This window comes from Equus przewalskii, chromosome 9 (assembly GCF_037783145.1).
Source record: "Equus przewalskii isolate Varuska chromosome 9, EquPr2, whole genome shotgun sequence".
In the NCBI taxonomy this organism is placed as follows: Eukaryota; Metazoa; Chordata; class Mammalia; order Perissodactyla; family Equidae; genus Equus; species Equus przewalskii.
Window position 1 is genome coordinate 19,762,892 of NC_091839.1, and position 16,479 is coordinate 19,779,370.

At 51.3% G+C, this 16,479-nt stretch overlaps 2 protein-coding genes across 2 annotated transcripts in view; both read right to left on the bottom strand.

Annotated features, from left to right (window-relative positions):
• Positions 1-4,661: 4,661 nt before the first annotated feature.
• Positions 4,662-10,723, bottom strand: LOC139073689 (kallikrein-1E2). Its single transcript, XM_070559530.1, has 6 exons — positions 10,537-10,723; positions 10,056-10,169; positions 8,683-8,842; positions 6,911-7,197; positions 6,628-6,764; positions 4,662-4,863 (listed from the first exon to the last, which is right to left on the bottom strand). The coding sequence occupies exons 1-6, from the start codon at positions 10,721-10,723 to the stop codon at positions 4,708-4,710; spliced, it is 1,041 nt and encodes a 346-aa protein (XP_070415631.1). The 3' UTR covers positions 4,662-4,707.
• Positions 10,724-15,738: 5,015 nt separating this feature from the next.
• Positions 15,739-16,479, bottom strand: part of LOC139073690 (kallikrein-1E2-like) — a 5,008-nt gene continuing 4,267 nt past the window's right edge. Inside the window, exon 5 of the mRNA XM_070559531.1 lies at positions 15,739-15,816. Within this exon, the coding sequence (XP_070415632.1) occupies positions 15,739-15,816 (78 nt within the window). The remainder of the gene's footprint in view (positions 15,817-16,479) is intronic.

Sequence of the window (16,479 nt, forward strand, 5' to 3'; positions counted from 1 at the left end):
ACGTTTATTTCTTCACAGCAGGCTGAGACCCATCAGCTCAAAAGCCTAGGATTGCAAACTCAAAAATTTACATATCCAATAATTTAAAAATAGCCCAAACAAACATACTTTTAGCCATTTGCTTTGAACACCCCAAGAAACTTCATCTGCCACCTGTGCCCTATGAATACAGGCCCTTTGCACTGTGGCACGTTGGAGCTCTCTTACCCATGGGCTTCCCAACTTGCTGGGCGACATCACCAGGGAAACCTCCTCTCTGAGCTCCCTCTCCTCTAGAAGCTCCCTGGACCTGCCTCCTCTCTGCCCTCTGGATGGTGGGCCCCTGGAAATTGGTCCACTGGAACGTCTCATGTCATGGGGGAATCCTCTAACCCCCCACCAATGCAAACCAAATAAACATCCAAATAAATCTTGTGCATGCTACTGCCACTTGCAGTAGCCTCCAAATCCTGGAACTCATTCCCTCCACCTAGTGGCTGCCCCTTTCTGAGTCACAGCCCCCTCCTCTGTCAGATGAGGCCAGTAGTGCCCACCCCGTATAAATATTTCAAGGATTAGATGAACATCTGTAAGGATTAAGCCTCCTGCCTGGCATATAATAACTGCTCAGCGATGCTAGGAAACACAGGGCACTACCTTTCTCACCTCCTTTTGTGTATACATTTAAAAAATATTTTCTTACTGTTAATTGGAGGGGTTACGATTAACATCTTAAATTTGTAACAACCTGATTTGAATCGATACCAACTTCACCTCAAGAGCGTATGAAAACTACACCTCTGCTCCCCCTTTATGTCATCGTTCTCACAAATTACATCTTTCTACGTCATGTGCCAAGTAAAACAGATTTATAATTACTTTTCATGCATTTGTGTCTTAAATTCTGTAGGAAAGAAAAAGCGGTGTTACCATCCCAAAATGTAGTATTACTGGTTTTTGTATTTACTTATGTAGTACCTTTCCGGAGATCCTTATTTCTTTGCATGGCTTCAAGTTTCTGTCTAGTGTCCTTTCATGGCAACTTGAAGGACTCTAGCATTTCTTGTAGGATGGGCATTCTGGTCACCTCCTCCCTCAGCTTTTGTTTTTCTTGAAATGCCTTACTTTCTCCCTCATTTTTGAAGAAATGTTTTGCCAGATGTAGAATTCTTGTTTGATGGTTTATTTTCTTTCTGCACTTTTAATATGCCATCCTACTGCCTTTAGGTGTCCTGGTTTGTGATGAGAAATTGGCTGTTGGTCTTGCAGCAGGTCACTTGCACGTGACCAGTTGCTTCTCTGTTGCTGCTTTCAGGATTTTCTCTTCGTCTTTGTGTTTTGACAGTTTAATTATACGTCTCAGTTCAGATGTCTTCGAGTGTGTCCTACTTGGAGTTATTGAGCTTCTTGGATGTGTAGATTCATGTATTTCATCAGATTTGGGAGGTTTTTGGCCATGACTTTTTCAGACATTCTTCTGCCTCCTTTTCTGTCTGTTTGCCTTGTGGGACTCCCATAATGTGTATGTGGCTTTAGTTGATGGTATCCCACATGTCCTTTAGGTTCTGTCCACTGTTCACTGTTCTTTTTTTTATTTCTGTTCCTGAGACAGGATAATTTCAATGACCTTCCTTCAAGTTTGCTGATTCTTTCTTCTGGCTGCTCAATTCTGCTGGTAAATGCTTTTTTTTTTTTTTTTTTTTTTTTTAAGATTGGCACCTGAGCTAACATCTGTTGCCAAACTTCTTCTTCTTCTTTTTGTTCCCTCCCCAAAGCCCCAGTACATATTTGTCTAGTTGTAAGTCATTCTAGTTCCTTTGTATGGGATGCCACCACAGCAGGACTTGATGAGCAGTGTGTAGGTCCACACCCAGGACTTGAACCGGTGAACCCTGGGTTGCCGAAGCAGAGCACACGAACTTAACCACTTGGCCACAGGGCTGGCCAGCCCCAAGTGACTTTTTCATTTCAGGTATTGTACTTTTCATCTCCAGAATTTCTGTTTGGTTCCTTTTTTTTTTTTTTTGATGAAGATTGGCCCTGAGCTAACATTGGTGCCAATCTGCCTCTATTTTATGTGGGATGCTGCCATAGCTGGCCTTGACGAGTGTTGCTAGGTCCCACACCCAGGATCCAAACCCATGAAGCCTGGGCTGCTGAAGTAGAGTGCACAGACTTAACCACTATGCCACTGGGCCAGCTCTGTTTGGTTCCTTTTTATAAGATCTATCTCTTTATTGATACTCTCATTTTATGCATTCATCATTGCCTGATTTCTTTCAGTTCTTTGTCCGTGTTTTCCTTTAGTTATTTGAGCAAATTTGAGACAGTTATTTTAATGTCTTTGTATAGAAGTAATCCAATGTCTGTGGTTCCTCAGGGATGGTTTCTGCTACTTTATTTAGCTCCTTCGAATGGGCCATATACTCTTGCTTCTTTGCATGCCTTTTTTGTTGTTGAAAATTGCACATTATAGCATGTTAACCATAAAAATAAGATTTCTCCTTTCCCTCAAGTTTTTTTTTCTTTTTGACTGTAGTAGGCTGTAGTAGTCCATTGGTTTAATGATATTTCAAAACTTTTTTTTTTCCTACAAAAGACTTTATTCCTTGTTGTGTGTGGTTACTGAAGTCCCTGTTCCTTTAGGTTGCATTCAGTTAGTGTTTTGATGGACATCTCCTTGAGCATCAGGAGGAATATCTACACCTGTCCCAGCCTTTGTCGATTGGCTCAGTGTTGCGTTACTCCTCTGACTCTTAGCCAGGTTTTTAAAATAACCCAGCGTTTGTCTTCACTTCCTCCTGGTGCTCAGCCTAGTGATCAGCAGGAGATGAAAGCTTAGGGACTTTTCAGGTCTTTTCTGTGTATATGGTCTGCCCTTGGCATGAGTGTGGCTTTCTAAATTCCCCTAGTGTACATGTACCCTTTGAAATGCCCCAATTTGCCAAAAATATTCTCCAGTTTTCTTTCCAGGCTTCAGATAGTACCTTTTATGTTGTAACTACAATCTTTTGTCCCAGGCAGCTGTGGGGTTTTCCTTTTCCTGGCGATGTTTTTGGACAATGCCTGCCACTTTTCCTCCCTGAGTGAGTTCTGAGTTGGGGGAATAGAGACAAGCACCCTTTGTCAGTCCTTCAGGTTAACCAAGACAGGTAGGAATAGACAAACACAATAATTTGTGTATAAGATCTGCTGTGCTCCCTTCAGAATCAGAGACCACGGTCCCACCCTGGGAGTGTAGGCTGCCATCCTCAGGACTACTGTCAAACCAGGGAGGCGCCAGATCTGGAGCCAATAAAAACTCTGCAAAGCTTTTCTCCCATTTCTAAGTTGCCTTTTTTCTTGACTCAGCATTTGCTTGGTTGCTGTAAACCTTTGACTGTTCCAGAGTTCTGACATACTTGGTTCTGACGGTGTCTGCTTGTTTTCAATCTTTCTGTTGATTAATGGGTGTCTGTAGCTGCCTACTCTGTCATTTTGCTGATGTCTCTCCTGAGGCTGGTTTTTTAAAGGGAGGGTGACCAATGCTGCCTCTGTTTACAAACCTGTCTCTCTTTCCATGCCTGGGTCTCCGTGTGTGTCCCTGAGTCTTTGTCCTTGTGTATATTCGGCTGCCCTGTTCCTTCTGAAAGTCTCTCACTTCAGTGACTCACTTCCCCTCTCACTCTCTCCCAAGGGTGACCCTGGGGGCATCCTGGACTGTGATAGTTTCCTTCAGGGCTTCATATCCTTGGGACGATTTCTGTGTGACCTACTCAACAAACTCAATGTGTACACCAACCTCTGCCAGTTGTCTGACTGGATACAACAAAGTGGAAGCCAACTAAAGATAAGCCCAGAGCCTAACCCCTGCTCCTTGTGAATGTGACCATACTTGGAGACAGGGGCCTTTGTAGATGTTATGAGTTAAGATGAGGTCATCCTGGATTAGGATGGCACCTAATCCAATGACTAATGGCCTTGTAAGAAGAGAAAACAGAGACGAGGATGCAGTGGGAAGATGGCCATGTGGACATTTAGAGAGAGACTAGAGTTATGCTACCATAAGATGAGGAATGCCAAGGAATGCTGGAACAAAGGGAGCCTAGAAGGAGGCGTGGACAGATTCTGCCTATGAACCCCTGCGAAGGAAACAACCCTGCCAATACCTTGGTTATGGAGTTCCAGCCTCCAGAACTGTGAGAGAATAGATTTCTGTTGTTTTGAGGTACCCAAGGTGTGGTACTTAGTTATGGCAGCTCTAGGAAACCAATATAGCCAGGCTTTAAGGTCCATCCTTGTTGTGTGTGTGTCTGGTGCATCTCACTCCCAAATTCTGCTTATTGCTCCATAGGAAGCATCTACCACATGTCACTGTCCACTCTCCCAAAATGGACACCTGTCCTGCCTCCATCCCTCCACCGCCACGGAGAACGTGGCCATCCACCTCCTTGCCTGTGTCCTTGCAGAACCTGTGGGAGAAATGTCTCCAGACACTGCCAATGTTTCCCGAGAGGGAGGGACAAAACTGTGTCCATTTGAGAACCACTGGTCTACACCTGTCTCTGACTCTTCCTTTCTCCCCACCCCTGACTCCACAGCGCAGGACACACATCAGGAGGGCTGGGAGGGTCTAGCCTTGGCCAGGTGGGTCCTGAGCTTCCGGGGGCTCCACAACTAGAAAAGACAGATGATGCTATGACTTGCTTATTATTCTATTTTAATCGTGTTAGCAGGAGGGCCGGGCGTTCAGCTGTTTTTCTCTATGGTCTCCTTGATCCACTTCAGATGGGGCATCACCTTGGTGAAGACAAAGTTGTCGTTGAAGTCGGCACACTCGCTGTAGCCCCATGACGTGATTCCTTGAAACACACCGTCGCAGATCAGCGCGCCCCCTGAGTCACCCTAGGACGGAAGAGGAAGAGAGAGAGCGAGAAGAGTCAGTGGGGCCCCACCTCTCAGACCTGGGGTCAAAGATCACACACAGCGACCCCCCCCCAGCTATGGGCAAAGAGACAGTTATCCCCAGAGTCCACTCCCAGAGAAGGGAGGAAGGGATTTCAAGGGAAGGGAGAGCGGCTCACGTCCTGGCCACTGGGGATGGGATGCAGGGTCCAGGTTCTGCCCATGGATGGTCCCTGCAGACGGGTCAGGGGGAGGAGGAACAGGATCCATCTCTGGGACACTTCCTCCCTCAGGGCTCATCTCCGCTGTCATCCCTCCCAGGAAGCTTTCTCTGATGACACCCTCCTCTCCCAGGGGCACTGGGGAGCCATGGAAGGTGGGTGAGCAGGGGAGGGGCAAGGCCAGTTCTGAGATTAGAATGACCCCCTGGGCCAGGTGGGGACGGACTGGACAGAGAGACTGAGGGCCGAGAGCGTGTGAAGAAGGCTGGGGTGAGGGTCCAGGTGGGAACAAGGCCTGATCTGGGGCTGGGACGATGGGACAGAAAGGAGGGGACGTCAGTGAGAGTCAGGGGGCAGGAGGGACGAGCGTGGAGGGAGGGACCAGAGGGAGGGCTGCTGGTGGACTGAGGAACCAGGGGGAGGAGAAGGAGCAGGTTGGGTGGGAAACGCTGGGCTCAAGTAGGACTTGGTGAGAGTGTGTGTGTGTGTGTGTGGTGGGGGGTGTGAACATCTCCTTGGGGCTGCTCAGCTGACACTCAGGCCAAAGCTCAGGATCATCCTTAGTCCTCACCACCTCTCACTCCCACTGACACTCGGTCAGCGAATCCTGTGGGCTCCCTTTCGAGGTATCCAGAGTGGACTCCATCTCCCCTAGTCCCTGCCACCACCCTGGCAGCCCCATCCTCACCCCCTACTGGGCCCCCTGCCTCTCCTCACCCCTGCACACTCACCCCACACGGATGCCAGAGGGACCTGTGAACACCCAACCCAGACCCTGTCCTGCTCCTGCTCAGCACCACCTGCCCCTCCTGGGTCCCTCAGAGGAAGAGCAAAGTCCTCCCCTGGACCCAGGGAGGCCCCGCAGGACAGGCCCTTTCTTCCCCGAGCCGTCACCTCCCGCCCTCTCCCCTGCTCGCTGGGCTCCACCCACACTGGCCTCACTGGTCCTCACACACACCAGGCCCACATCTCTTGGGGCCTCTGCACCTGCTGTTCCCTCTGCTCTTCCCCCAGACAGCACGCGGCTCACCCTCACCTGCTGCAGGTGTCTGCCCAGCCTCACCTTCCGCACGAGGTCACCCCCCTCATCACACCAGCCACCTCCCTGGCTCTGCTCTCTCTCCTCCCGCCCCCAGAGCTCCCTCACCTCCTGACAAGTACCATCACTTCTGTGCCATGTTCACTATGTCTGTCTGTCTGTCTCCCCTCCCCAGAATGAGAGCTCCACGGTGGAGGTTGTTCTCCGTCTGATCACTGCTGTCTTCCCAGGGCCTGGGACAGTGTCAAGCAGGTAGTACATGCTCAGTAAACACATGGTGAAGGAAGGAATGGGGGAACTATGATGTGGAGCAGTGAGATGCTGATGGTGCCCGGATGGGGGTGTGGGAAGGGCAGGCATATGGGGGAGGGAGCCGAGACACTGGGGGGCAGCTCCAGCCGGGAAGCAGGAGAGACAATGCCTGGTTAGGCACTCACACCCCGGCCCTGAATCTGGGTCCACTCCCCCAGAGCTGCAGCATCTTAGCAGGAGAGGGCGGCTCACCAGGCAGATGCTTCCGCTATCATCCCTGTGGGTAGCGCACAGCACGAAGTCGGTCATCTTCTCTGGGTAGGCTCGGGCACACTTCTCATTAGACTGGAGTCGGAGTTCCACACACTGGAGTGTGCCTGACCCTCTGTCTATGGGCAATGGAGAGACAGAGCTGTGGCCAGTCGCACCTGGCTTTTCAGTCCCCTCCTCCCTCAGACCCCACTGTCTGGGCCCCCAGCCTCCCCCCTCAGACCCGCTGTCCGGGCTCCACGCGGTGTGTCCGGCCCTGGCGTACTTGTAAACGTGCTGATCAGGCCCCAGCCCGAGGTGTAGCAGGTGCTTCCCAGTTTGGGTTCCTGGGTGGGCAGGTCCAGGATCTTCACAGCGTCTGTTATCCGGGCGGGCTGAGCCAGGCGGAGCAGCATGAGGTCGTGGCTGATGTCATCATAAGGGCGCAGGTATTTCTTCTTCAGGAGGCTCAGGTCGAATTGTGGATCTAGGAAGCTGTCACTGACCTGGTGGAACTGGGCTGTGTCTTCATCCTCAGACAGATTGTGGCGCCCCAGCCAGATCTGGTAATCGCTGGGGAGAAAGAGGGATGGAGGGAATGAGGAGGAGAGGGGAGGGGAGAAGGGAGATGGGGCAGGGGAGCCTGGGGGAGGGTCCCGAAGAGAGAAAGAGAAACAGTGAGAAAAACAAAGAGAGAGATAAGAAAGATCATGAAGAGAGAAGAAAGAGTCATGAGGAAAAATAGAGTGAGGGAGGAAAGAAAGAAATGTGACAGTGTGAAAGAGGCAGATCTGGAGAGAAATGGAGTAAAAGAGAGGTTAAAATGATAGAATGAAAAAGACAGAGAGAAGAATGAGAAATAGAAGGAGCAGTTAAGAGATAGGATGAGAAAAAGAGACAGTGAGAACTCATCACAGGGAAGAAGCAAAGAGTGAAGAGGCAGGAGAAGGAGAAATAGAGAAAGTGAGTAAGCACGGAGGAAGTAAAAAGAGCAAACGAGAAACAGGGGAGACCAGGCCAGGGATGGGGAGACCGAGTGAGGGAGAAGAGGGGGGAGGGCGGGAGGGGGGGCAGAGGCAGGAGGGAGGGGCTGTTCTAAAGGAAAGTCCATTGGGGGAAAGTAACAGTTCAGGGTGGCAACAGCGTCTCATTGGCTGAGCTGCAGCATTTCTCATTGGCTGAGCTGCGACATTTCTCATTGGCTGATCTGCAACGTTTCTCATTGGCTGAGCTGCAGCGTTTCTCATTGGCTGAGCTGCAGCACTTCTCATTGGCTGGACTGTTGCCAGGTTGGGAGAGAAATCTTCCCTCAGTAGCAAAGTGGTTTTACTTCCTGTCCAAGATGCAGGCATCCTTTGGTGTAACTGACGATGTGTGATAGGACGTGGGAGCTCCCCCTACAGGCCTTCGCCACTCCAATTTAGTTGAGGTTTCTTTTATTAATTTCCACCCCTGTGTCCCCCTGGATGGACAACTGTCCTGGAGAGAGGGGCTGGGCAGCGTGAGAAGTCTCCCCCCCCCCCTCATGTTGGGATGATCCCTTCCTTTTCCCTGGGGGTCCCTGCAGTCCCATCCTGGGGGTGAGTGTGCTCAGCGGTGATGGGGTAGAGGGAGTGGGGCAGACACCGAGAGAGAGAGAGATGGGGCGGAGAGATGGAGGGTGAGACACCCAGCGACAGAGATGGCAGCTGAGAGACCCAGAGATGGACAGAGACAGGGAGAGACACAGAGACATGGAGACAGATGAGAGGGGGAGATAGAGACAAATCATAGTCACACAGAGAGAGACACAACAGAGACAGGACAGAGGGAGAAACAGGAAGACAGAGAGACAGTTACATGGGGAGACACAGAGAGACCAGGCAGCCATGGCAGGGCTTCCCTGGGGCCGTCCAATCCCAGCCCTGCCTCTCTCCATGGGCCCTGGACCAGTGCCATCCTTCTCTCCCTCAGCCCCCAGCCTCCCCTGAGGTTATCCCAGGGCAATGGTCCTGGCTGACCATTCCTGTGGGAGCACAGATGCCACCAACCCCCCCCAGACCTTCTGCCCCTACTCACTCACTCATGCAGTGAGCGGCTGTGAGCACCCACTGGGGGTGCACCAGAACGCCCCCACACTGGAAGTGCCCTTGATGATACACAGCCACCTGCCAGGGTTTGGAATGCTTCTCACACTCCCAGCCTCCTATGATCCGGGACTGGATGGGGGGCAGGGCGCCTGTGAAAGGGGTGCTAGGTCAGTGGGGTGGAGGTTAGCCATGGGGCTGGGGGGCTGGGCTAGAAGAGGGAGCTGTGCGGTGGGGTTAGGGGCACATGGGGGCAGAGGACCAGGCTGGGGGTCTGGGAACATGGGCAATGTGTGTTGGGAAGGACCTGGAATTCCTGAACCGTCCCTGGGATTTTGGGATAGTGGTTGTTTCTGGGTGAGGAGATTTTATGCAGAGAGCAGAGTCGACCCCAGGGATCAGGGTAGGAGACAACATGGCAGCATTTGGAGCAGCATGTGGTGTGGGAGTCGGGTGTTTTGGGGGTGACTTGGGGTCTTGGACTGAGGGAGAGGAAGCTGTGAATTCTGAGAAAGAGATTCTGAAAACCAGGGATAATGGTCCCAAGAGAGCAGCCCAGATGCTGGGGGCAGGGAGGATTTGGGAGGTTAAGGGGACCTCAGGCTGTGAATGTTTAGGGCCAGCGTTGGGCTTCCAGGTTCTTAAAAGGATGCAGATTTGGGGAATCAGGTCCGAGAGGCCAAGAAGAGCGTCTGAGCTGGGGAATCTGGGTGTGATTTACGGTGCCTGGATTGGGGCTGGGAGAGTTGGGAGAATTTGGGGTTCTAAGTCAAAGAGCGAATGAAAAGCTTAGACTGGGAGAAATCCTGTGAAGGTTTGGGGTCCTGTGAACCAGGAATGGCTTCCAATGGGGTGCGGGTTCTGGGGGATACGGTTCAGGTCAGGCTGGGGCCAGGGCTGAGCAGGGAGGGGTGAGTGATAATCAATGGGATAGGATATTGATTGGGATCTTTGTTTTTAAAGGGGATGAGGGTCATGGAGTGATTTATGGTTCATTTAGTCTGCTCCAAGGGCAGGAATGGAGAAGGGAGGGACGTGGGGGCCAAGTGGATGTAGGGTGGACTCAAGGCCCTGCTTGACGTGGAATCCTAGAATCACCTATTGGGGAACCCAAGGGAGGTCAGGGCAGGACAACGGGGCTTGTAAAGTATTGGGGCTCTTGAGGGTCCTGGAAAAGCAGAGATGCTAAAAGAAGGGATTTGTGTTGGAGAAGACCTGAAGCGAGGGAGTGATGGATTTTCTGTGAGAGAGAAGTTGCTGTTGGGAGTGTCTGGGTATTTTTCTTGAGGAGAAGACTGGCAGTGCTGGATAGGGGTCTGGAGCAAAGATTCAATGAAGGAGGGGAAATGTTCAGAACCCCCATACCAGGGTGGGGAGCCCACGTGGAGTCACAGCTCAAGTAGCGTGGCTGAGAAGAAGCAAGAGTGTCTGGAGGAATTTGCATGTCCGGGTGCAGGATTAGCAGCCAGAGGTCCAGGTCTGGGGGACAAGGTTGAGAGCTGACAGCTGGATGGGAAATATCACTGGGACCTGGTGGGATTCATGAGCTCAGGAGCCAGATCACTGAGCCATAGAGAACTAGGTGGTAGAGGGGGATGATGAGCGTCCCAAGGACCCGTGGGATTGGGAGAAGACCTTGGAAGAATGGGAGACCTGAAAGAGAGACAGAGATGGCCCAGAATTTGCCTCTTTGGTAAAGTGGCTGGGGGCAGGGAGAAGGTTCTAGGAGCCCCTGGGAGGGAGCAGGGACTTAGTGTGGAATGAGGACTGTGAGGAATGTGATGAAGGTGCAGGGGCTGCGATAGGTTTTTAGGATGGAGCTGGGGAGACAGGGGGAGCCTGGTACTTGGGATGGACTGTGGGTTGGAGGGCTGTGTTGGGGTGGGCCGTGGGTTGGGGGATGAGGCTGGGGTGCTGGGGGAGAAGGGAAGGACATATGAGGAGGTGAGGGCCCGCTCCCCATCCCGCATCCCCCGCTCCGTCTCACCAGTCTCGCCCAGGGATAAGTCGAGGCACAGAACCAGGAACCACATGGTGACAGAGGTGTCCAAGGGCAGGCAGGCGGTGAGCCTTGAGCTGGAGAGCCTCCCTGGGGAGTCTTTTAAAGCTCTCCTTCCCCCAGGGCCCCACCCCTGCCCCGCAGGCACCCGGATGCTGGCCAAGGGCCTGCGCCTGCTGGCTGGGAGCTGGACACCTCCTCCCACGTGCAAGGCTGTTGAAGGGAGGGAGAGCCAGAACTTGTTTTCCTGTAGGTCTTAGATTACCCTGGGTGTGTTTTGGGGGCTAAGGCCAGATGGGGCAGGGCATGTGGCTCCTGGGGGCTTGCTCTTGAGGACAACGTTGGTGAGAAGTGCCAGTGGGAGGGACAGAAATAGTAGGGTATCACTGACCCTGATACCATGCCTCATACGCCTTACCCCCAAGACTTAGTGTCCCCTGACGTACCAGCAGTGGGGCTCTGAGACCCCCTGATCCTTGCTACGCTCTGAGCCGATAGGAGAGCACTCCCACTTTCTGTGTCCCTTGAAATAGAAGACTTGGCTTTCAGAACTCCCCGATTCTTGCTCTCTCAGGCTAAGAATCTAGTTCTCTAATCTATTGATCCTCTCAAAACAAGCCCTTGGCGTCTCAAAGATCCATAATCATAGCACCCCCAGAACCACAGGTCCTGGCGTCACCCAGAGCAAGGTCCCTAGCATTCCCAAATCCAATGTCCTCCAAAACAAGGCTGGGGTCCACATGACATCCACTCCTTAGTCTCCAGCTCTGGGACCTTGAGTTCCCAAAGATTCTGGATGATGTGCCCTCCCGGGACAAGAGCATGATCCCTGCAAAGTCTAAGGTGCCCTACTCTGTAAATAAGATATTTAGGGCTCAAGAGCCAGGTTTGTGTACCTCAAGATTGAGGTGGTCTTGAAAATCCCATTGTGGGGTCTCAGAGGAGAATCAGGAAGTATCCTCCCGTGGCCTCCATTGTTAATCTGATTAAGTTTTCTAGGCTTCCAGCACGTTGATTATCTCTGCTGTTCAGTACAACCAGAAGAGGTCACGTGGGGTCAGCCCAGCTGTGTGTCAAGAACTTGGTAAAATCTTCCTTCTTTCCTACATGAGAAAACAGAAGATCCTAAGATAGTTAGTGAGATGGAAGTGGGAACAGATAAGCACAGTTTAAAACCTTAAGGACTAGGGTAGAAGGATATGCTCAGCCAGTGGCCGGATCTCTGACACTCCCTCACGTACATACCAAAGGTTACCAGAATCACCAAGTGGAGAGAGGTGTGCCTCAGCCTGAGTGAGGACCTCCTTGATCCAGTGCCGCCATCTTGTTCCCATCTACAGCACAACCAAAACTCGATCCAACTCAACCAACCCAATCCAAACCAACCCACAGAAGCCCAGCCAATTCAACCAACTACAGCACAACCTAACCCAATTTAACCCAACCCAAACCAACCACACCATACACACCTAAATCCAAGGCAACTCAGTGCCATCCAGTTTAGCTCAGACCAGCCCAAACCCATCCACACAATCCTGATCCAACTCAACTCAACCCGCCCAATTTAACCCAACCCAGCCCAACTCCCCATGTCTTCACCTTTCAAAATCAAACCAAACTCATGCCTGTCCTCGCGTCCAATTCTATCAACCCCTATCTCTGTGTCTTCTGCACTGGAAACCAAACCGACTCCCATTCCCAATTCAACCCACACATACGTCTCAACCGAAAGCAAAGCAAACCCATCCCCAACCCCAACGGTGCCACAACAAACCAACTGCACCATTGTCAGTCCCTAACCCAACCCCAGCACAATCCTGTCCCCATCTCTAATCCTGCTCCAAACCCACCCCCATTTTAACTGCTTTTCCTGCTCCATCCACAAGCCCACCCTGGCATCTTCTCTGACCCAGGGAAACCCAGATCCAGTCCCCTCCCAACTCTCAAACCGACCTCCATCACTCTTCTTAACTGATGACACCCTGGGCTCTAACCTCGCAGGAGTCCAAGCCTGTGCCCTATACTGCAGCACACCCCATGGTGTTCATCAGGGGCCCTGGATAGTCCTAGTCACAAGATGTAGAGAAGATGATGAGTCCTTGCCCATCAGGACTTCAGGAAAGGGCACATTACCAGTCTCCTCTGTTCTCTCTCAAGAACCTAAGAGTTTGGGTCCCATAGCCCTCTTCACATGGGGCCGGGACCTATAACTTCTTCCTCTTTCAGAACCCAGGACTCCTTCAAAACCAGCCGTCCAGACCCCAGCTCTGCCACCCCAAAGGCACGCTTTCTGAACCCAACTTATGCCCCCAGTGGACCTGCCTTCATCCCGGGTCTGGCATTGGGTCTCAGACAGCACTCCGTGTGGGGGGACGAGGGAAGCACTGCCGTATCCACACTTGAAGGGACCCCTTGCTGTGGCTGGGGGTGGGATGCACACTCCTCACCCTCCAGGAGCTCGTCACTGTCCCGGGCCACCGGGAGAGGTGGTGGAGGACCCCTGAGGACAGAGGCTTTTTCTTCAGCCCTTGCCCCATCCCTGCACCTGCCCTCCCTGCATATTCTTCACAGATGCCTCCACCGATTCCTGCAGAAGTCTCTGATTTTTGTTTGCAAATCACTGCCCTCTCTCTAGCTTTTGCAACTGCCGCCTCTTTTCTCCAGAACGTTCCTGTCTCACCTTACCCCATTTTCTGTAGGACCTGTGGCACAGAGAGGAAGGGGGAAGGCAACAAGTTCCCTGTGATTGGGCGTTGAGATAGGAACCGTGGATGTGGGTCCAGACAGGTGGGCACTTGGAACCAGTCATCCCAGCTCGCCGACCTGTCGTGGACATCAAATCGATGTGGCCACTCACATACGACACACAGTTTTGACCTCAGAGTCTGGACATCTCAGTCAAACTCAAGGACACGACTGTGGCCAAACAAGGTCATACATGCACAACCAGACTGCCAAACGTAGATACTGGTATAGCCGGCACTTTCAGCTAAATTCAGTCCCATGTACATGGGTTGCAGCTTCAAGCATCACAACACAGACGTTCGTGTGTGTCTATATGAATATAGACAATTAAGACACAGGTGTGCACGCACACACTCAGTCACGGACACATTTGGACATCAAAGCTTAGCCCTTAACATCTTTTCTGAACTGGACCTCTCTCTCACGGATGCTTGTCTAGTAGGCAGTGTGCAAGATGGTCTCTCCATCAGAGCAGGTTTGTTTATTGTCCAGGATAATAAAAATAACTTGTTTCTCCAGAACAGATTTGTTTACTGTCCTGGATAATAAAGATAATGTCTTTGCAACAGATTCATTGTCCGCTGTTCAGGATAGTAAATAGACTACGTCCCTCCAGAGCGGTTCTGTTTTTGATCCAGGATGATAAAGATAATGTCTCCTTCCAGGGCCAAGGTTGGACAGGTTTGCTGGCAGCTCCCTTATGAGACTGATGATTCCTGAGCTCGAATTCCACGTGGCTTATGCACAAACTACTGTGTGCACAGCACCCACCAGCGCCTCTCTGATCATCCTACAGGACTTGGGGGGCAAGGGGAATTGATGTGAACATGAAGGTCGTGTTTCCTGCTATGCTGTGAGTAATACGTCCTTTGTCTCTGACCCAGGAGTATGGTGTGTTCCGCCAGTGTCTATAAATCATGACGGGCTAACTTAATTGTTTGCAGGTAGGAAAATCTCAGACCCACCCCTGTTCTTGTCATACACACGGGCACTGAGGCTGCACCTGACCAGCTGGAGTTGGAGGTGGGTGGGGGCCCCGGCTGGGTGCAGTGGGGAGATAGAGGACAGGGAGAGGGGAGGACACAGAGAGAGCCTGAGGGGATGGTGGGGTGGGGGGAGGTTTGGAGAGAATCTCAATGATGAGGGTTGAGCGAGGGGGTTGATGAAAGTCCGCCCCACCCTCTCCAGGGTGGGGGCATCAAATCACAACAAATTGATTAGCATTTGGTGATTGATCATGGTGTCTGGAGTCCCCTTCCCTCAGAGTAACCGTGATCTTATCGCCGCTATTCTCTGAGTGACAACCACTTCCAGTGTGAAATGAAGGAGTAGTGCCCACCTCACAGGGCTGTTGTGAGGCTCAAGTGAGCATCTGTAAGCTCTGAGCACCGTGCTTGCCACACACTAAGCACTCAGCAGTGCTGGCACGCCCTCACAGGGGACTGCCCTGGGCCAGGCACGTGCAAGTGCCTTACACACATGCCTGCACTGAATTCTCTACAACAACCCCGTGAAGGAGGGTGTCTGGTAGAGGATAGATCTTGCTTAAAGGGAGATGTTGCCTTTTCCCTGGACTCCTGAGAGGTGATCTGCACGTCTTTGGGACATTCTTCCTGCAAAGAGTGCCTTTGTTTATCTGCAAGACTTGAGCCCTATCGGATAATCTAACAATGTCATTTATAGTGGGGGTCAGAACAGCAGGATTTCTGAGGACTGGGGTGGGGCACTGACGTTGGCAACCCCAAATCAGGATGGATTTGTGGTTTGTCAGAATCCTTGGTTGGGACTGTCCTTCCTTATCCTGTGTGGTCTCTGTTGCATCCAGCCAGTGAACAGGCATAGGCTGGTGTGGATGTTGGGCCAGTTGGCAATGCCATAGATGATTTCTCCAGTGGATTCAAGACCATGCATGAACACCACGAATGCCGTAGGCTTGTAGGAGTTGCCCAGAGAAAGAGACTGAGAGTCATGGAGATAAAGAGAGGAAGAAAAAAAGGCAGGACAGCCCCACACCTCAAAAACCACCTTGCAAAGAATGACTTCCTACAACCTATGTCCACTCCAGAGCCCTGAGTCTCCAGTGTGCTCCACCGTGACCTGGAAAATGGCAGAGTAGGACGCTTCCGGGGTTAGTCCCTCCACCAAAATGACCGTTAAACTAGAAAAGATGATCAGAACCAACGATTTCAGAACTCTAAAATCTGATCAGACAGTTACAGCTGCTAGGGACTTCTTGATGAAGGTAGTGGTTGCTGGAATTCAGTGAGAGAGTACTGCATGTGGACCAGCTCCCATCCTTATTCCTCAGCCACAGTTGTAGGGACAGCAGTCGTGCTCCTGCAGTGGCTGGCGAGTGCCCGGGCAAAAGGTGAGGGCCTTGTCCTGCAAAATTGGGGTTATGAATTGTGATCTGTTTGGTGATTCCTTTTGTTCTCAGCTCCTTAAGCATTGGGGGCTTCCCTGGTGGCGGCTATACAAGACTCAAAGAGACACACCCCCTTTTAAAAATGGGGTATAATTGTGTACAATCCTTTTCGTACGCTGCCGACTGCAGTTTGCTAGTATTTTGTTGAGAGTTTTGCATCTATATGCGTGAGAGATATCTTAAGGATTCAAGGAAACCTCTGTTATGTCACAGGCTGACTTGGAGATAATGGAACCAAAACTTCAGTGACTACATTCAACAAGGAATACAGGGTTTTCAACATGATTTGGAAAAGTCCAATAAATTGGAACAGACAGAAAGGACTACAGCCCTCAAGAAGCAAAACTCAACCATTTCTAAGGACGGGGGGTGGGAATCTGATTTCCAGCTTTGTCCAGCACATCATAATACTAACATGTCCAATTCTTGACAAAAATCTACAAAGCATACAAAGAAACAGAAAAATATGGGCCATTCACAGGGAAAATATAATTTTATGAAACCAGCTTTGAGGAAGCCCAGACATTGGGATTACCACCCAAAGACGTGAACTCAACTGTCTTAAATATGCCCATTTAGCTAAAAGAAACCATAAGCAAAGCACTAAGGAGAACAATGTA